Source organism: Xenopus tropicalis, chromosome 1 (assembly GCF_000004195.4).
Source record: "Xenopus tropicalis strain Nigerian chromosome 1, UCB_Xtro_10.0, whole genome shotgun sequence".
Taxonomy (NCBI): Eukaryota; Metazoa; Chordata; class Amphibia; order Anura; family Pipidae; genus Xenopus; species Xenopus tropicalis.
In genome coordinates this window covers 198,461,264-198,482,878 of record NC_030677.2, presented here as the reverse complement: position 1 = coordinate 198,482,878, position 21,615 = coordinate 198,461,264, and the positions used below count along the sequence as shown (strand labels likewise).

General features: G+C 38.9%; 1 protein-coding gene across 3 annotated transcripts; it reads right to left on the bottom strand.

The window, feature by feature from the left end:
* Positions 1-663: 663 nt before the first annotated feature.
* On the bottom strand, positions 664-21,367 carry capsl (calcyphosine like). 3 transcript variants are annotated; one of them, XM_012962427.3, is made up of 6 exons: positions 20,948-21,361; positions 17,034-17,170; positions 10,019-10,196; positions 8,217-8,426; positions 7,022-7,125; positions 664-2,577 (listed from the first exon to the last, which is right to left on the bottom strand). In XM_012962427.3, the coding sequence occupies exons 2-5, from the start codon at positions 17,168-17,170 to the stop codon at positions 7,024-7,026; spliced, it is 627 nt and encodes a 208-aa protein (XP_012817881.1). In that variant the 5' UTR covers positions 20,948-21,361; the 3' UTR covers positions 664-2,577; positions 7,022-7,023. The 3 variants fall into 3 exon arrangements, with proteins under 3 accessions (XP_012817881.1, XP_012817884.1, NP_001016524.1); XM_012962430.3 differs by lacking the exon at positions 7,022-7,125 and having other exon boundaries at positions 20,948-21,367; NM_001016524.3 differs by lacking the exon at positions 20,948-21,361 and having other exon boundaries at positions 2,442-2,577; positions 17,034-17,158.
* Positions 21,368-21,615: the final 248 nt, after the last annotated feature.

Below are 21,615 nucleotides of genomic sequence, written 5' to 3'. Positions count from 1 at the left end.
ATTCAGTATCCTGATTTACAAGAGCCTTATCAGCTAGTACTGCCTGGGCCCCCTCTTACCTGTAATTTCATTTGCTCCAACACCATGAAATAAGGATTCAGACTGGTATTCGGCCTAATCTTTCGCAAAAGGATTTGGGGTTCACCCCAAAATAGTGGATTTGGTGCATCCCTAGTAATGAGTGACAAAAGTGAAACTGTGTATAAACAATTACAGGGGTAATGTTATAGAAGTTGCAACAACTGCTGGTGTCTGCCCAAAATACTGCAATGGCTGTTTATTCTTGCCCCCATCAAACATCCTACCCTCTCAGAAGGGTCTAGTAAGGTAAAAGGAGCAACGAATGCCGCTAGTCTATGAACCTATAGCAACCAATCAGCAAGTAACAATTACAGAGCAGGTGTTTGAAAATATCTGATCGGTTGCTATAGGTTACAAACCAGGGCAACTGTACCTTTTTTCCAGCCAAAGAAAACAACTGAACTGCTGGTCTCAATCAAACTACACACCCAGTGCCCATTTAATACATAATTTGCCTCTAGGACTACTATATAACCAACAGGGAGAGAAAAAGAACCAAAGGCCAACTTTCTATGGGCTAAATGAAGGGTAACCACACAGAAGTTATTTCAAGCTCCTGCAGTTAAGAATAACAAAAGGTGCTCAACATAAAACAACCATTTTAATATAAAAAAAATGATAATTTATATGCACAGTTCAACACTTAAATGTGAAAAATACAGATCAAACAGTTACTGCTGGTTCTGGAATATCTGCACAAATGTATAAGTTACTGGAGCAGGATCTGCTTGTGAATTATAACAGGGGCCATGGAGTAATGTGTGAATCTGGTTTATATACACCGTTACAGAAATAGCTTAGGAATCATTACAAATATATAAGTTTTGCCTAAATGGACTTCCCGTATTTTAGAGTTTCCGGTATAACAGTTTGCAGATAAGAGATCCTATATCTGTAGTGTTCCGATACATTACTAACCAACTGTTAATTAACTTATAATAAAAGTTACATTTTCTCTAGTTATCTCACCTTCTGTGATTTTGAACTCATAAAAGAGTGGAACTGTCAGGTTAAAGGGGTTGTTTATCTTTAGATGAACATTTAGTATGATGTAGATAGTAATATTCTAAGACGATTTGCAACTGGTCTTGATTTTTTATTTAGCATTTTGTTTAGTAGCTTTCCAGTTGGAAATTTCAGCAGCTATCTGGTTGCTAGGGTCCTACATACCCTAGCAACCTGGCAATGATTTGGAAAAAGAGCCTGGATTATGAAAAGGAGAGGGACTGAATAAAAAATAACAATAACTGTAAAATTGTAGCCTTACAGAGCAATCATTTATGGGCTACTGGGGTCAGTGACCCCCATCTGAAAGCATGAAGTATCAGAAGAAGAAGACAAATTTAAAAACTATAACAAATAAAAATGAAAACTGTCACTGTCAGACCCCATTTAAATGTAGAGTTTTAATCTACCAACCATGGTGCTGTACAGGAATTGAGCTAAAAGGCACTGTTTTAGCAATTAAACAATAATTTTCCCCCTCAAGAGCTGCCTAGAGTTTTGGATATCTTTCAAGGCACTTCCATAATGCATAAAACAAAAGGCAATATGGTTTTTCTGAGAACAAAGATCCCTGTCTTTAAAATTACTGAATAATCTATTTAATATATGTATATATTGAAATTAACATTGTTTAGTATTATTGCACTCACACCTATTACAGTATGCATTAAGCCTGACATCTATTGCTGTCCTAACCTTTAAAAGCAGAGATGGTGGAGGTTCTGTAGGTCTGTGCTTCTAAAATGTTATATTCATTATGAAACACTTGTTGGGAGTTGCTTAATATACCCCACAGGAGCACTGTAATAAATTATTGGAAATGGTAAATACAATTTCAGATTATGTATTTTGACCAGAGCTGGTATATAGACACAAGCAGGCTGTAACACAGCCCTGTACTTCCCTCCTGCCCTATGGCTGACAGTAAGGACACGGCTGCCTTGCATGTACCAGTGCTGCACTCTGCACCTAGCACCACATGCCAATCAAGCACTAGATGTAGAGTGCAACCAAACCCCAGACTCAAGTGTTTTTGTGCCCCTTGTGCCCGGAGTCATAAGCGTTAATTTTGTCACCTTTTTTCTCTTCATTCAAACCACTGCCCTGATTCTAGGGCATACAGTTTTCTTCTAGAGATATTATGATACTCCAAGGCACTTATTATAATATCCTTCACTACAGGAAACATTTGCCTACTGTATATATACATTGTATAACATGTACTTTTATGTATAAATGATTGTGTGCAGTGTTTACTGTCCATTTCAGTCAGCAGCAGCAGCTTCTATAAAATGTCGGGGTATTTTGTTGATCACTCTTTCCAATTAAATCCGTTATGCACACAAACAGAAGAGTAACCATAAAACGTGTATTAAAACCATGCACCCATCACAACTTCCAGGCGTTCCTCATCATCAGAATAAAGTAGGTGTCACTGTCAATAGATGCGCTAACTCCACTATAATAGTTCAGAAATTCATCTTTTGTCACCTGGAAAGAGAAAATAGCATTAATTACTATTCAGTATTACATCATGGGATATAAAACTTAATACAGCGTGTAAGGTGAAGATTGCAAACCGTTTACTGCAATCAGTATGTGATATTTAAGGTCCTATATCAACCAGACCAAATCAAATAATCTTGCATTATAGAAGCTGACCAGTTATGTAGTACTTGTGGTTGTCTAAGTCTTTTGTACAAGACAGTAATGGCACTAGTTCCATGGTTCCTAGGCCATTTATGAGAAGAGGCAGGATGGAGGCACTGACAACAACCACATGCAGCAGTATGTTTGGACTTTAAAGGTGAAGGAAAGGTAAAAACTAATAATATAAACATAGAACTGTTGCTCTGAGTCCTCAGTGTTACATTTAAAGTGCTAAAATCAGTGAAAAGATCTCTCAAAAAAATCCTTCAGGGCACGGCACGAGCCTGCTCTATTTGCTCCTCTCTCCCCCTGCCCTTTCTGTTGTAATCTGAGCTGAGAGATGTACAATGCCTGCACGCTGCTGCCTGGTAGTGAAGCCAAACCAAGCTAAAATGGCAGCTGCTATCTTAAACAGAGGGAGTTTCTAGAGCTTTCTGCAGAATAAATATAGTGTTCTATCTTGCACTATTGTGGCCAATCTATTGGCAATAAAATGCTGAGTAGTTTTCTCCTTTAATGAACTTTAATGACTCAATACATGCTCTCCACTTTATATGCACTTTCGGCTGCTTTTTCTTGATGTGTTTATTTCATATCTGTTGTATACAGCAATTGCAAAAACTGTGAAACTTACCTTGAAATTGGTCTTAAGTTTTATTATTATTCATTTTTTTGCATGTGGATTTGTTGTGAGAATGTCTTTTTTCATTCTGCTTCTACTTAACCTGCAATTTAAGTTATGGTCTGGTCTCCAGTCATCAATGGAAAAAATCAGAATGATGAATGACTGTGAGGCTAGATATTATTGGTATTATATTTAATTCCCTATTGGTTTCTTCCTCTTGATGCTGGTATTCCTAACACCGAATAATTGCTAGAGTCAATGGGACCCTATCAACCACATAATAGTCAAAATACTCTACTGGACTTAATTTTTTTTTTTTATTTTAACTGATAAAATAAGAAAACATTTATTAAAAATGTGCTTTAAAAATAAAGATATTTAGTCATTTTTAAAAATGTTTATTTTTTGCTCCATTAGGAATTTAAACTGGTATCATTGCAAAAAAATAGTGACAATTCTGGAAAGCTGCAGACTAACATTTTTTTAAAAACTGGAAAAATCAGTAACATCTTTCAAAAATTACGGAACGCCTGTCTCCTGTAGACTCCATTTTAATGAAATAATGTAGAATTTTATTCTGAATGAAATAATTCAGAATTTTTAGCCCTATTGGGTTTATTTCATGGTTAAATGATTCCCTTTTCTCTGTAATAATACAAAAGTACCTGTACTTGATCCTAACTAAGATATAATTACCCCTTATTGGGGGCAGAACAGCCCTATTGGGTTTATTTCATGGTTAAATGATTCCCTTTTCTCTGTAATAATAAAACAGTACCTGTACTTGATCCCAACTAAGATATAATTACCCCTTATTGGGGGCAGAACAGCCCTATTGGGTTTATTTCATGGTTAAATGATTCCCTTTTCTCTGTAATAATAAAACAGTACCTGTACTTGATCCCAACTAAGATATAATTACCCCTTATTGGGGGCAGAACAGCCCTATTGGGTTTATTTAATGGTTAAATGGTTCCCTTTTCTCTGTAATAATAAAACAGTACCTGTACTTGATCCCAACTAAGATATAATTATCCCTTATTGGGGGCAGAACAGTCCTGTTGGGTTTATTTCATGGTTAAATGATTCCCTTGTCTCTGTAATAATAAAACAGTACCTGTACTTGATCCCAACTAAGATATAATTACCCCTTATTGGGGGCAGAACAGCCCTATTGGGTTTATTTAATGGTTAAATGATTCCCTTTTCTCTATAATAATAAAACAGTTCCTGTACTTGATCCCAACATAGATATAATTAGCCCTTATTGGGGGCAGAACAATAAACCAATAAAATGCAGCCTCATAACAGCCTACTTTCTTGCACCCCAGCAAGCATATTTTTAATTCTCAGGTTAAGGAGAGGAAGAATAAAAAGGCACATCAACCAAACCAATAAAACCAGAAAAAATACATCTTTCTATGCTATATTATGGGGCAGATTTATCAAAATGTAAGGTCAGAAATCATCACAGAAAAATTCACCCACTTTCTATTTATTCCTATGGGAGTGTATTGATCAATGGCTGAAAGTTCATTTGATAAATATACTTCAAAAATTCAGAAATTGAAAGTGGGTTAACATTCCCTTTAACCACAAAAAAACTGATAATTTTTATGCTTAAAAAAAAAAAATCCCAGAACAGATTCATTCTCTTCAGTTCAAGCACTATAACACAAGCTGTAAAGGTCTGGAATAAAACAGTTAAAGCAATACAGGATTAGGGATGCACTGAGTCCAGGATTCGGTTCTGTATTCAGCCTTTTTGGCAGGATTAGGGATGCACGATCTTGCCGAACTGAATGTTAAGGGTTAAATGTCGCCGCGTGAACACGGAAGTAGAAAAATCTTAATTACCGTATGCTAATTAGGATTCGGTTCGGTATTCGGCCAAATCTCTTACAATGGATTCGGCTGAATCTGAAAAACTGGGTTCAGTGCATCCCTATACAGGATTTATTATTCTTTACCATTCCATTTACCAAAGACCCACCACCTTTAGAAGTGAAATTGGTGCAGTGTTAGTAAATATAATACATGCGTTAAAATATTATAATATATATGGGAACATAATAGAACACATTTAATCTCATAGACCAAGCACTAAAAATAAACCCTTAATTGTTGCGATGTGGAGCAGTTTTGGCTGGCAGATAGTTTGGGATATTGTGTGTCAAGGGTTGATATTGATAAGGGGGCCTCTTTTATTCAGTCTCAGCTACCAATGTATGTTACTGAGTTCACTGCCTTTACAGCGCTACTTATAACACCCAGACAGCACTGCTGTACCGAATATCTTCCAGAAGAAAGGAACTCTTATTTGAGCCTGCTAGGCTGGAATCCTTGATGTTTTGTCCTTATAAAGGTCCATGTGCACACAAGAGGTATTATAAATCTGAGCAGAGAAAAATCTGCTTGTTTAGCTAAACATTATAAGATCAGCTCATTTGGTGGAGCTGATTCCTGATATGGCCACAGTGAGGTGAGGTGGGCAACATCTGGCTGGTTGTTTGGGCCTCGAGCCAAAAATTGGATCATAATGTGGGCCGTCAAGATGAGTACTGCATAAATGTGTAGATGTGGTCCTCTATCCAATGTCAAAATCTGCCCAATTGATATTTGTCAGATTTTTGATCAGATATGTCAGGCTGTGTATAGCCACCTTAAGTCATCAAATACATAGATTTCTTCAAAATATGGTGTACTGAATCGGGGTGATATTATATTTCGGCTAAACATCAGACTAAATAGGGGCCCTGTGCTGCATTCCACAGTTGTACCGAGACAATAAGATTTCCCCAGGCCCAATTCATATATGAAGTTGCCCTAATCAGATCTTTAATGGGAAGGTTAATGTTTTGGGGCCATACACGGGACAATATGTTGCTGATTCATTTAAGAGAGGCAGAATTGACAGCTGATCTGCCTGTGTATGGTCATCATCCACTTGCAGATCCAAACATTTTTCTTTCTTGTAAAAATTAGGAGACTGATTTATAATGAATCAGTATATGTTTGCAAGTGGTGATGATGCACACTGCTTGAAAAAAGAAAACTGATCCATTGCCTATTTAACAATTCATTATTAATGTTGGAATGATTAGAATCGTTAATCTCCACATGGAAGTTGCATCTGGGATTAGTGATTCAGGTGGGCATTTATACTCAGCAAGGGTGCTGAGCTGCACTGATTACTGACACCCAATGAATGACATCTCAAAGCAGTTAAACACTCTGACAAATAAATTAGGTAACACCTGATTGCAAAAAAACTGCTGTTAAATTAAAAAGCTTTTGAAAACCTATGGTAGCAAAAACTTTTTGAAAAATTACAGGGGAGGAATTGAAAAGTCAAAGGAATTGAAATAGCAATTAAATAAAGATTAGTAACCTGTGTGAGTAAAATAGAGTCCAAATAAAAGTGTGTTGATGTTATATCCAATACAACAATTAAATAAGAGAAATACAGGCAGAAGTAATATGTGGTACAGCTTTGAAACATGAGCTATAACATTCTGTTAATATGTGAGAGTCAGAGAAATGTGTATTTTTTAAGTAAAAGTGCCTGTATTTCAAATATACGCTTAATTGTGTATTAGTGATATAACGAAAAGAAAAAAACCCAAAAAGCCGAGCTTTGTTTTTAATTGAAATCCATACACTTAGAGCTTCCAGGCATTTCTCATCATGGTGATGAAGTAGATATCAGTATCAATGGAAGCACTGACGCCTGCATAGTAGTTCATGAATTCGTCCGGTGTAACCTATTTTGGTGAAAAAATTGCAAGAGTAAATGTACAACGTGTTCTTGAAAATATCATGCAAAGAGAAAGCCCTGTCGTGTCACAGGGTCATAACAGTGGTTCCAGCTTGAATGTGTATTAGGAGCAATCAGACTAAGCAAATACATTGCATTACAGGATCAACGATGGAGCCCATAGTACGGACTAATCCTGGACTTGCACATGAACTCAAGGTGTGCATCTTCTTCTTTGCTGGAGCTCTTCCTAAAGTAACGTCCATGTTTCTACTACACTATGCATGAACAAATCCAACATTGCAGCCATGCTGAATGGTTACCCAGGAAAAGGCACAATCCAAATTAAAAATAGAGGTTACAGTGGCCAAATGTTCTGCAGGGAAAAGCCTATACTAAAAATCCATGATATCATTGACATCCTTTTTTTAGTTTTTCTTGCTATTTACTCTTAAAAGCATACATTTTATGTACAAGCAAACATGGAAGTATGTGTTCCTATATATATATATATATATTCATTACATTCAAGGGCAAGGTGCAAAACAATTCTATCATTTTGCAGTCATTTTGTACATTTTTCCCCTTGTACAAAGCCCAAATCTGTTCTTTTGAGAGGTTGCAGTTGCCTTTTCTGAAAGTGTGAGCTTAATTCACAGATCGTTGGTTCATAACACTGGTTGGATTACAATTCCGTGAGATTCCAACTGCTGCGGGCCCATAATTCTGAAATCATGTCTTTAATTGGGGCATACAGCACAACTACAACTTAACTTACTCGTATGATAATTTCATATTTGCAGTTCTTAAAAGTCTAACTGTTTGGGCCAGTTGAGAGGAAATGCCTCTTGATGATTATATGATAAATTCTATCATTTCTGTCACACTAACAAATTAAAGTGATCAGACCTGCATACATTTTTGCCATTCTGCTGGGCTGAACAGTGAGTAGCATTCAGGTTATACTTCCATGTTTAAGAACCACTCATAAAATCTATAAAAAAAATCATGCAAATTGAAAAAGTGCTTATTAGAGCAAGTTCTAATTTAGGCTATATGTTCCCTTTGAAATATATAGCTGTAAAGCGTATCACATACCTGTCCATCCTTGTCATACGGAGAGTCAAAGTTATCAAGGAAACTCCTAAAAACCTGATCTTCTGTCCACTCTCCATTTTGGTACTTTGGGTGGTGCTTTGCATTGTACACTCCTCTTAGATCCTCAATAGTCACAACGCCATCGCCTGATTTGTCCAGCTTCCGGAAGGCCTGCAGGATCATATCTTTCCTTGCATTCGACATGGGCGGCTGCAAAGAGTGGGTCACATGAGGAATATTTATAAATGGGTGTAAAAAAGATTTTCACCAGAAAGCAGAGTAAAAAGTAATGTAATATTAAGAGCATATTTATAAGACTCCATAATAAAATCAAGCATTATATAGTGTTAAAAGCATGATTTATAAAATTTATCTTCTTACACCAGACTTGAGCCATAATTTATGGCGTAATTTTTTAAACTGAAATTTTGAGTTGAGTTTGAGTTTGAGTTGAGCCAGGCAGCAAAGAATTTCTGGCATGTAAAGTCGTGTTAAAATGCTTAATGTTTAAAACTTGGTGATCAAACAACATTTTTGCACTTTTTTTTACATCAGAAAGTTACTCTTATCTACACACATCGTAGTGATGTGTAGATTCACCAGAGACCCGAAGGTTAACCTGCGGGTCTGGTGGGTTCCGATCACCAATGGGGTCTGTTTGCTTGGGTTCGGGTGGGTGCACCTCATCACCTTAGCTTGCATCACCCCTGCAGCCAGCTTTCCCTTGGCGATGTTAGGGCTGTGGCTCCTTCTCCTCAGTGATGTCAATGCCTTATAATCCCATTTTTTCATTCTGTGACTTTGTAAACACATTTCTGTGCCAAAATCAGAATATGTATAAGGCTAGGCCAACCTGTTCCCAATAGGGTTGACGATTTTGCCTGTGCATAAAACTGAGTGATGATGGTGAGATGGAGAGGTGGCCATGTCATGATGTCGGGGGCAAAGCAATGACACACTGAGCAGGAATTTTAGATTGGTGCTCCCAGCAGCAGGGGTTTTGGAGCCCCAACCTGTCCAATTCCTGCTTGTTATGTCATTGCTCTGCCCAAGGACATCAGGAATCCACCATCCTAAACATCTTCATGCTCAAGATAAAAGCAGGGTGTGTAGCTGAAAAGTAGACAGGCGGCAACCCTGGTAGCTGATCAGGACATTAAATATTTATATAGGCAAGCATTAAACATCCATATAACTAAGTACATGGGTAAGTAAACCTGACATTCATGGGGCTAGACCTTCAGCCAACCTTTAACCATTTCATATGGGCAAACTAACCTGTAAAACCAAGCACAGAATAATAAAAATACAAAGGATAACAGAACCACGAAAAGCAACAGGAGAAGGAGCCTGAGGCCACTCCTATGATGCCGCTCCCAGCAATTACCTTCCTGTGCTGGATGGGGTCGGTCTGGGGGGTTGGGCACATCACTAGTGCAAAGAGTGCAATTGTGCTCTCTGCACTAGAAGAAGCAAAAATGTGGCCCTTAAAATTTCCATGAGCGGCTTTTTGCCGCCCCTGGTAACTTGGGTGGTGCTGCTGCCTAAGACAAGTTTCCAACCCGCCTCAGGGCAGCAGCAACCCTGGCTGGGCACACTGTATATTCACCAAGGCAGAGATTCAAACTAGGGGTTATTTTCCTATTTTTCTAGACATGGCAGTTTAGGCTTGAAGGACTATTAGTTGTTTGTTTATGCAGACTTGTGTTAAATTTGCCACATATATTTTGTGGTGATCATCAATAAATGATGACAAGGAGAACTCAGTTCATTTTAATGAAATATTTCATTTGTGTACTTACTCGTAAGGTGACGAGGAATTCATCAAAATCTATTGTTCCGCTTCCATCTTTGTCAAATACAGAGAAAAGTTCTTGCGTTTCCGTTTTGTCCATCATCACGCCGTAATCACTCAGGCCCTTTGAAAACTCTTTAAAATCAAGGGTCTTGTTACCGTCGTCATCCATAATTCGAAACACTCTGCAGATATAATCATGAAAGTATTAGGGTTTAGGCACAATTTCTACTAAACTAAGGTGTGTACAACTACTACTTAGCCTTACATCTTTACATTCTAATCTGCTGCATCTACTGGGCAGCACCCAACTCATGAAAATTGGTTTGGTTAAATTTTTAAAACTCTGGGCAAAGCAAGAAAAAAAAAAAAAAAAAAAGTTTTTTTATAATAGAGGTAGGTCACCCTCTTAATGACCTTTTAGTACTATGTATATAAGTATATTCTGAGACAATGTGTGTGTCTTTTTTTTTTTTTTTGTGGTGGGAAGAGGAAGGACATTTTATAACATAGATACATTACTGTAATTGTGAACTAACACTTTAAGTTCCTGGGACCACTAAGTATATATATGTAACTTTTTTATGAAGCGCTACAAGGATATGCAGCACTGTACACACAGGGAGGACATGTATTATAATAAATACAATGAAAAAGTATAAATACACAGATTAATGTTATGAGACACAGTAGGAATGAGGTCCCTGCCCCATAGAGCTTACAGTCTAAGTGAGTGGTTAACATACAGTCACAAATTGGAGGGTAAAAGTGTATGTATACTCATCTCAAACTTATTGTAATTGTTCTGGGTAGGTTTTCATGCATACATTGGGATTTTTTAGGGCGAATCCATGTTCACCCAAACTGCAACACTTTCATCTACAGTCTCAAGTACCAGTTATAACCTAATTACCCCTCTGGGTTTTAGCACATCTATTTACTATAAGCTGTTGTCAATGAGATTCTGGTTTCCCAGGCAACTGTAAGGGTAAGGCCCGGGTGTATTTCCTTACAGAGAAGAGGCCCTACGAGTAAGCTTTTCCTGTGCATAGTAGTCTGGGTTGCAGTAAATATGTTTTCCCTGCTCTGTGGGCTTGTGTTTCCTGTCACTTTGGGTTTGGTGATTGAGATGTGCTGTTAGAATTCCTCCAGTTGCTAGGTAGGCTAGGCTAAAGTGTAACTAAAGACATAGGCTTGCAATGTTGTAAATTATGTTTTGTGCTTCTGTACCAGCCCAAGCCAACCACAGCCCTTTAACAGGGGGGATCTGTGCCCCCAAAGATGCCCCAGTAGCCCCCCATCTTCTTTTCTGCTGATTCCCTGCTCTGTGCTGCTGTCACTTATCTGAGCTCAGGGGCCCACTCACTATATACTGTATATATACAATATAAATGTCACAGTATAACCTGAGCTTAGCTTAGGGACCCACTCACAATATACTGTGTATATATACAATATAAATGTCACAGTATAACCCGAGCTTAGGGCCCCACTCACTATATACTGTATATATACAATATAAATGTCACAGTATAACCTGAGCTTAGGGGCCCACTCACTATATACTGTATATATACAATATAAATGTCACAGTATAACCTGAGCTTAGGGGCCCACTCACTATATACTGTGTATATATACAATATAAATGTCACAGTATAACTTGAGCTTAGGGACCCACTCACTATATACTGTATATATACACAATATAAATGTCACAGTATAACCCGAGCTTAGGGGCCCACTCACTATATACTGTATATATACAATATAAATGTCACAGTATAACCTGAGCTTAGGGGCCCACTCACTATATACTGTATATATACAATATAAATGTCACAGTATAACCTGAGCTTAGGGGCCCACTCACTATATACTGTATATATACAATATAAATGTCACAGTATAACCTGAGCTTAGGGGCCCACTCACTATATACCGTATATATACAATATAAATGTCACAATATAACCGGAGCTTAGGGACCCACTCACTATATACCGTATATATACAATATAAATGTCACAGTATAACTTGAGCTTAGGGGCCCACTCACTATATACTGTATATATACAATATAAATGTCACAATATAACTTGAGCTTAGGGGCCCACTCACTATATACTGTATATATACAATATAAATGTCACAGTATAACCTGAGCTTAGGGGCCCACTCACTATATACTGTATATATACACTATAAATGTCACAGTATAACCTGAGCTTAGGGGCCCACTCACTATATACTGTATATATACAATATAAATGTCACAGTATAACCCGAGCTTAGGGACCCACTCACTATATACTGTATATATACACAATATAAATGTCACAGTATAACCCGAGCTTAGGGGCCCACTCACTATATACTGTATATATACAATATAAATGTCACAGTATAACCCGAGCTTAGGGGCCCACTCACTATATACTGTATATATACAATATAAATGTCACAGTATAACCCGAGCTTAGGGGCCCACTCACTATATACTGTATATATACAATATAAATGTCACAGTATAACCTGAGCTTAGGGGCCCACTCACTATATACCGTATATATACAATATAAATGTCACAGTATAACCTGAGCTTAGGGGCCCACTCACTATATACTGTATATATACAATATAAATGTCACAATATAACCGGAGCTTAGGGACCCACTCACTATATACCGTATATATACAATATAAATGTCACAGTATAACCTGAGCTTAGGGGCCCACTCACTATATACTGTATATATACAATATAAATGTCACAGTATAACTTGAGCTTAGGGGCCCACTCACTATATACTGTATATATACAATATAAATGTCACAGTATAACCTGAGCTTAGGGGCCCACTCACTATATACTGTATATATACAATATAAATGTCACAGTATAACCTGAGCTTAGGGGCCCACTCACTATATACCGTATATATACAATATAAATGTCACAATATAACCGGAGCTTAGGGACCCACTCACTATATACCGTATATATACAATATAAATGTCACAGTATAACCTGAGCTTAGGGGCCCACTCACTATATACTGTATATATACAATATAAATGTCACAATATAACTTGAGCTTAGGGGCCCACTCACTATATACTGTGTATATACAATATAAATGTCACAGTATAACCTGAGCTTAGGGGCCCACTCACTATATACTGTATATATACAATATAAATGTCACAGTATAACTTGAGCTTAGGGGCCCACTCACTATATACTGTATATATACAATATAAATGTCACAGTATAACCTGAGCTTAGGGGCCCACTCACTATATACTGTATATATACACTATAAATGTCACAGTATAACCTGAGCTTAGGGGCCCACTCACTATATACTGTATATATACAATATAAATGTCACAGTATAACCTGAGCTTAGGGGCCCACTCACTATATACCGTATATATACAATATAAATGTCACAATATAACCGGAGCTTAGGGACCCACTCACTATATACCGTATATATACAATATAAATGTCACAGTATAACCTGAGCTTAGGGGCCCACTCACTATATACTGTATATATACAATATAAATGTCACAGTATAACCTGAGCTTAGGGACCCACTCACTATATACCGTATATATACAATATAAATGTCACAGTATAACCTGAGCTTAGGGACCCACTCACTATATACTGTATATATACAATATAAATGTCACAATATAACTTGAGCTTAGGGGCCCACTCACTATATACTGTATATATACAATATAAATGTCACAGTATAACCTGAGCTTAGGGGCCCACTCACTATATACTGTATATATACAATATAAATGTCACAATATAACTTGAGCTTAGGGGCCCACTCACTATATACTGTATATATACAATTAGTGCTGGGCGGTATACCGGTAAAAACCGATCACCGTTTTTTTTTTTTGAAACCGATATGAATTTTCGACATACCGGTGTGCTGAATACTTCCGGGTGCGCGCGTGACGTCAGCGCGCACGTGACGTCAGCGCGCACACTCTACAAAAGCGCCATCGCTAGGACGCATTCAGAGTCGGATACCAATGTGAGCTGTCGGGGGTGCCTGGCCAGTAATTATATTTTATGTGAAGGGGATGGGTGGGGGTGGGTGGGTTATACTTATGTGAAGGGGATGGGGTTGTGTTTGGGGGGGGTGGGATGGGGTGGGGGTTATATTTATGTGAAGGGGATGGGTGGGTGTTTGGGGTGGGGGTGGGTGGGTTATACTTATGTGAAGGGGATGGGGTTGTGTTTGGGGGGTGGGATGGGGTGGGGTGGGGGGTTATATTTATGTGAAGGGGATGGGGGGGTGTTTGGGGTGGGGTGGGAGGTGTGTGTGCGGATGGGGGGGTGTTTGGGGTGGGGGGGTGCGTGCGGGTGGGGGGGGTGCGTGCGGATGGGGGGGTGTTTGGGGTGGGGTGGGGGGCTGCGTGCGGATGGGGGGGTGTTTGGGGTGGCGGGGGGGGTGCGGGTGGCGGGTGTTTGGGGTGGTCACCTAATCATGCATGGGGAAAAAAAAATACCGTCAAATACCGTGATACCGATATAATTTTGAAAAATACCGTGATATAAATTTTTGGTCATACCGCCCAGCACTATATACAATATAAATGTCACAATATAACTTGAGCTTAGGGGCCCACTCACTATATACTGTATATATACACTATAAATGTCACAGTATAACCTGAGCTTAGGGGCCCACTCACTATATACTGTATATATACAATATAAATGTCACAGTATAACCTGAGCTTAGGGGCCCACTCACTATATACTGTATATATACACTATAAATGTGAATTCAACCCTTATCTGCGCTTAATTAATTTTAACTTCTAAGTATAAATAACGTGCAATTAACAAGAAACCACATAAATACCCAACAATAGTGACCATAAAAGTGACCTAAAGATGAATAGCTGCCTACCTCCGGACTAATCCCAAATGTAAACTATAAGATTATTGCAAAAAGGAGTTGGCGCTCAACAGGTTAAACCACCCAGTGTAAATATAAAAATCAGTTTATTTGAAATTTTTAATTCATTCAATTAAAAGTAATCAAACAGTGTTACACATAATTAGTCTTACATATTAAAAAGCGAAAAATAAAAATAAAAAATTACCTATACATGAACTAATAATATTAAATATAATACCAAGGTAAGAAAAGATTTATCACTTAATAGAGAAATGGAAATGGCATCATATACTTTCATAAAACAGTGGGGATTAAAAATTGATGTTATCAAAAAGACTCAATACCCAAAGTAAATTAGTAGAGATAAAGCACAATGTATATATAAAACGGATATATTAAATAACTCTATAGCAGGTTATTACATTATACACAGGAGGGAGAGGATTAGTGCACATATGCCCAGAAAATAGATGTGAAGTTCATTAATTGAGGCTTTACTAATAACTAATTGCCTACTTCTGCAATTTAATTAGGGCAAACTGGCTCCTATAGGGAGATGCCTCTCAGGCAAATCCCCTTAGTGCAATCGACTACTAAATGGGATTTAGATAGGAGAACGCTCGGTTAGCCAACCTAATATGTGGCGTGTAAAATTGCAAAAAAAAAACCACCAAGGGTTAAAACCGGTTCGCAGGCCGGCAATGCATAAAATCTACAACCAAATTATCACCGAGTAATAGATAGATCCCCCCACACTTGTAGTGTTAGATATATTACCCTCTGTCCCGGCCGGGAACTTACTATAGAGTTATTTAATATATCCGTTTTATATATACATTGTGCTTTATCTCTACTAATTTACTTTGGGTATTGAGTCTTTTTGATAACATCAATTTTTAATCCCCACTGTTTTATGAAAGTATATGATGCCATTTCCATTTCTCTATTAAGTGATAAATCTTTTCTTACCTTGGTATTATATTTAATATTATTAGTTCATGTATAGGTAATTTTTTATTTTTATTTTTCGCTTTTTAATATGTAAGACTAATTATGTGTAACACTGTTTGATAACTTTTAATTGAATGAATTAAAAATTTCAAATAAACTGATTTTTATATTTACACTGGGTGGTTTAACCTGTTGAGCGCCAACTCCTTTTTGCAATACACTATAAATGTCACAGTATAACCTGAGCTTAGGGGCCCACTCACTATATACCGTATATATACAATATAAATGTCACAGTATAACCTGAGCTTAGGGACCCACTCACTATAAATTGTATATACAGAATATAAATGTCACAATATAAGGCTGTAATTAACAGAGATGATTACTGCATGGCGGCTCTGAAACCAGCAATTAGCATCAGACTTTAATCATCAGCCCATTAGGATCATCTTATATGACAAACATAATTTTCTTTGCTTGATAATTTCTGACGACCCCAAAGCTCAGCTTCTCAACAGCTGCTCAGACCACACTGAGCATGTTGCAGACACTTCTAACAGAAGTGTCCAGTATGGTTACCCCCTGTGACAATTTTAAAGGACTGGATTATTACTACTATAGAGATGTTGAACCTTTAGGCTGGTTCAGTAAGTTCATAACATAAAATATGGCATGTCTAGCCATATTCATTTTTAGGGTTTAGTTCTCCTTTAATCACTATTCATTACTCATTCATTAAGACACTTACTCTGGTCTCCATATTCCTCACTGTATTCCTCCTACAGTGCTGACCCCCCTCCCCACTCCCACCTTCTGCCCAGAAGCAAACTTACCCGCTGCTACCAACTGCTCCAGCCCCTATGTTACAGCTACTTACCTCTCCTGGCCAACAGTCATGCCACACTTAGCAGATCTCACCTTTAACAGTTCTGATCTATGAATTTTCATAAGGCAAACTGTTACATGGCCAAAGGGCCACAATTATATCATACTCCCACCCCAAAACAGGCAAAATAGGAGAGTTAACCCGTTACTCACTCATCCATAATAAGAAGCCAGAGTACTACTGGGATAACAACACCAACAATTCCACATCTGTTTCCAAAGTTTTTTTTCATATCCTACCTGCCTAGTCCCTTTATGCCTGCTGATCCCCTAGAGAGACACTGGAGGCGCAGCTTCTCAACGGGATCTGTGCATGATGAGAGGTTCTTTTTGGCCTGTAAGGCCATGTCCCGGTCATGTCTTGCAGTTCCTGGCATCTATAACAGACAAGGAAAGAAAGGGAAATTCTAACATCCGTTCCTTGACCTGTATAAAATGACCCAGCCTGCAGCCTTGTGCCTTATATGGCCACAGAACCCCACTTCTAATATCCTTATCATTTACAGTAGGGGGTACATTATCCCTTATAATACATGAGTGATACTCAGAGTTCCCTGTATAACTCAGCCTGCAGCCTTGTGCCTTTATATGGGCACAGAACCCCTCCGTGACTTCTAATATCCTTATCATTTACAGTAGGGGGTACATTATCCCTTATAATACATGAGTGATACTCAGAGTTCCCTGTATAACTCAGCCTGCAGCCTTGTGCCTTTATGTGGTCCCAGAACCCCTCAGTGACTGCTAATATCCTTATCATTTACAGTAGGGGGTACATTATTCCCTGAGGGGGGTATAATGGCAGCGGTGGGGGCCCATAGGGGGTGCAGTAGCTTCAGTGGGCCCTTTCTATTGGTCAGGTTTGAAAATCCTGTTTAGTGAGAACCACATTCATACCTCCCAACATTTGAAAAATGCAAAGAGGGACAAAATTTGGCAGGTTACATAAACATAAACACAATGAAGGTGAAATTGCCCTTTAAAGGAACAGTAACACCAAAAAATGAAAGTGTATAAAAGTAACTAAAATATAATGTGCTGCTGCCCTGCACTGGTAAAAGTTGTGTGTTTACTTCAGAAAGTCTACTATAATTTATATAAATAAGCTGCTATGTAGCCATGGAGGCAGCCATTCAAAGGAGAAAAGGCACAGGCACATAGCAGATAACAAATAAAACACTATTGTATTCTACAGAACGTATCTGTTATCTGCTATGTAACCTGTGCCTTTTCTCCTTTTTTCCAGCTTGAATGGCTGCCCCCGTGGCTACACAGCTGCTTATTATATAAATTATAGTAGTGTTACTGTAGCAAACACACCAGTTTTACCAGTGCAGGGCAACAGTGCATTATATTTTTATTACTTTAAAGCTCTTTCATTTTTTGGTGTTACTGTTCCTTTAAGCTGTAAGTCTCAGTTCTCCAAAGAGTTTAGCTTATTAGTTACAATTGTATCTCAATGCAGGGGGTGAGTATTCTGGGCTCTGCCAAAAGCTACTTATCTAATTAAGTTTGAGAAACTTTGTATCTTTTTTGGCATTCAGTACAAAAGATCAAAGGGAAATGAGGGACTTTTCAATAAGAATCTGGGACTGGGGGCTAAGCTGTTAAATTTGGGACTGCCGCGCAAAAAGGGACAGTTGGGAGGTATGCACATTGCAGCACTGATGTCCTCTTTTTGGGGCTGTATTTCAGGCCAATGCCGAGATCGCCAATACAGTTTGAATACTTGCGTATGCGCTGATCTGGAACACGGGGGCTTTTTTTTAAATATATAGGCCCTCAGGGGTCACCCCCTAAAGCTTCCTCCTTTGGCACAGGCACTTGGGTGCCTACATAAATTACACCCCTGGCTCCAATCCCAGTGGGAACCCATTACAGTCCAATAATTGGCCCGGCACCAATTATTTAAAACCTTCAGATACCTGTACAACACATATATATTTTTTTTTTTTAACTTTATTAAATATTTTTAAATCTTATGATTTAAAGTCCAGGAAATTCTCATTTACTTCTTATCAAGAATACTAAAGAGCATTCATACAGTCTGTCATTGATTAAACCCTAGCAGCTGTGGAGCTAGGTGAGGTTGAGTTAAATATTATTTAATAATGTTCAAAATAACCTTTTTACCCATCTGATAAAGTGAAACTTTTTACTGATTTCCCGGGAAAGGAAATTTTATAGCTGTGGAGAAAAAATTAATTCATGGTTATTTTATGGTCAGGGAAGTAAATAAGGGTGTGGCTCTTCCCTATGAGAGAGATACAGGGAACGCATAGTAAAGATGAATAGGGTAAATTAGATTTAAAATGGCAGATTTGTGCAATCCCTTTCAGAAAAAGGTACCTCCTGTCCTAACATGGAGGCAAATTGGTCCGGAACAGCTTTCTTACCGAACTGAATCAGATTCAGTTCACTATTCAGCCAAATCTTTTCCGAAGGATTCGGGGTCTGTTTGCCAATAAATATGTTAGGAAGGAGAAATCATAAAAATTAGAAAATCCAGCCTGCGGTTGTTCCATTTGTTGTTGAACTTCCACCATACAACCATGGATTCAGATAGGAATTGCAACACCTAGAGAGCTTCATATATTTGTACTTATTTCATGAAAATATCCAACAATTGTTGCTTAATTAGTCCTGTTAACTTAGTTTTCTACATTTCCCAAACCCTCTGGGAGGAAACAGCCTTAGCCATACAGTGGGCAGGGACCAAACCCACGGGACAGAGGATCGGGCAAACAAAGCACATCTTTAGCAGGCGGGCAGGGGTATATAAATATTGACGGCTGGCTAGGTTGGCTTGGGTGCTGCCGGGTTAGGGACGTCTGCCTGTCATCTATTTGCCAATTCGCACATCGTTACTGCATGTTTATTGGTTACCCACTAGGGATGCACCGAATCCAGGATTTGGTTCGGGATTCAGCCTTTTTCAGCAGGATTCAGATTCACCCAAATCTATGGTCCTGGCTGAACCGAATCTGAATCCTTAGGGTGAAGACACACGGAGCTACTAGTAGCAGCTACTTGTCGTGGCTACTAAAATAGACAATGCTGATCATTTACTGATAACTGTCTCTATGTGTGTTTTAGCAGAAGCAATTCTCAGTATTGTCTATGGCAGGGGATTTTCTGATATTTAGTAGCCGTGAAAAAGTAGCTGCTACTAGTAGCTCTGTTTCTCTTCACCCTTAAAATCAAATTACTTTTTCTCACATAAACACGTAAGTTCAGGGTCGGACTGGGGGGGTGCAGGGCCCTCCGGGGCTCCTGCCCCAGGGGCCCTGCTAGTGCCCCCGCCAGCCGTGTCCCCTGCACCCCTAACCAGGGTCGGACTGGGCCGCCGGGAAATATCCCCAGTCCGACCTTTGCCGGCGCTCCCACTCCCCGACGCGTTCAATTAATACGCGCTCGGGGAGGACATCAGGCGGGGGCCCTGCGGGGGGGGGTTAGGGGGGCCCCTGGGGGACACGGCTGGGGCACCTGCACCCCCCAGTCCGACCCTGCACCTAACCGCCCCCCCCCCGCAGGGGCCCCAACCCTGCATGTAAATTTAACGCGCCAGTAAGGGTTGGGGCCCACTAGGATTTTTCCCTGTGTCCCGGCGGCCCAGTCCGACCCTTCGTAAGTTCAACATTTTTCACCATGGACCCAGCGCACGGTTCTTTTTAACCCCTTAGTTGCTTAACTTGCATTTGCAAATTATGGTTCGGTTCAGTATTCGGCCGAATCTTTCACAGAGGGTTCAGGGTTCGGCCGAATCCTAAAATAGTGGATTTGGTGCATCCCTAGTGTATGAGAGACCATAGCAACTACACAGGGAAACTATTGTAGTTTTAATATCAAAGGAATAATGTACCCTACTGTCACTGAACTCTTCTCTAATATCCCTATGAGAATAATCATTTACTCATATTTTACAACGGGTGAGTTTAAGTGGCACAAATCCCTAAGCATGGGTTATAAGTGATGACATCATGAAGAACTGATTATAAAACTCTCTCTAGAAACATTTTTCTCTCGATACATATATATTTATATAAATTCATAAATAACAGGAAATAAATAAATTCACTACCAAACACACTAATTATTAAAAAACATAAATTACTAAACGCAAGAAAGTCGCAATTCTTGTTATTTAACATCACCTCAAATGTCCGGAAAGCTCCTCTCAGCAACCTGTTCCACCTGCAACTATGGACGCAACTCTCATTCAACAGGCACCACTAGCCCGCCCCTCCGCCTGAGCATACCGCGCCTCATTGGATCAAGGAAGAGATTCTTGGACGTCAGTTGGCTGCCCGACCTGTCTATCAAAGAGGAAGGCGCCCCTCCTACAGCTGTGTTTTGAGATGGAAGTTACACACGCACAGGAGGGTTGTTATGGAAACAGCTTGGGGCGGAAGGAGAAATAGAGTCACACATGGAGCTGCCTGCTGGGGGAATTGCATTTAGGCTTCAGCTTCCGACTTTATGTGAATATTAACAATCATTAGGCTGGTAGTTTCATTTCAGTGTCAGAGAGGCAGCTTTGATAGGAGGAGTTTATTAAATGGGACATATGCCATACGTTTCCCTGTGCCCTGCTATTAACTAAAAAAAAGGTAAAACAACTATGATTGAAAAAAAGCAATCTTCTACTAAAAAACATTTATTTTCTGCTGGTAATTTACAATTTGGAGAAGGTCCATACAGTAAATAGTCAATTTCAGAATGATAGCTGTGACATTTTTCTCTATAACTCCCTGCACCTTATAAACTGTTTCAGAACAGCTGTTTTTCTTGCAACTCCCTGCACCTGATCATAAAGTGTTCC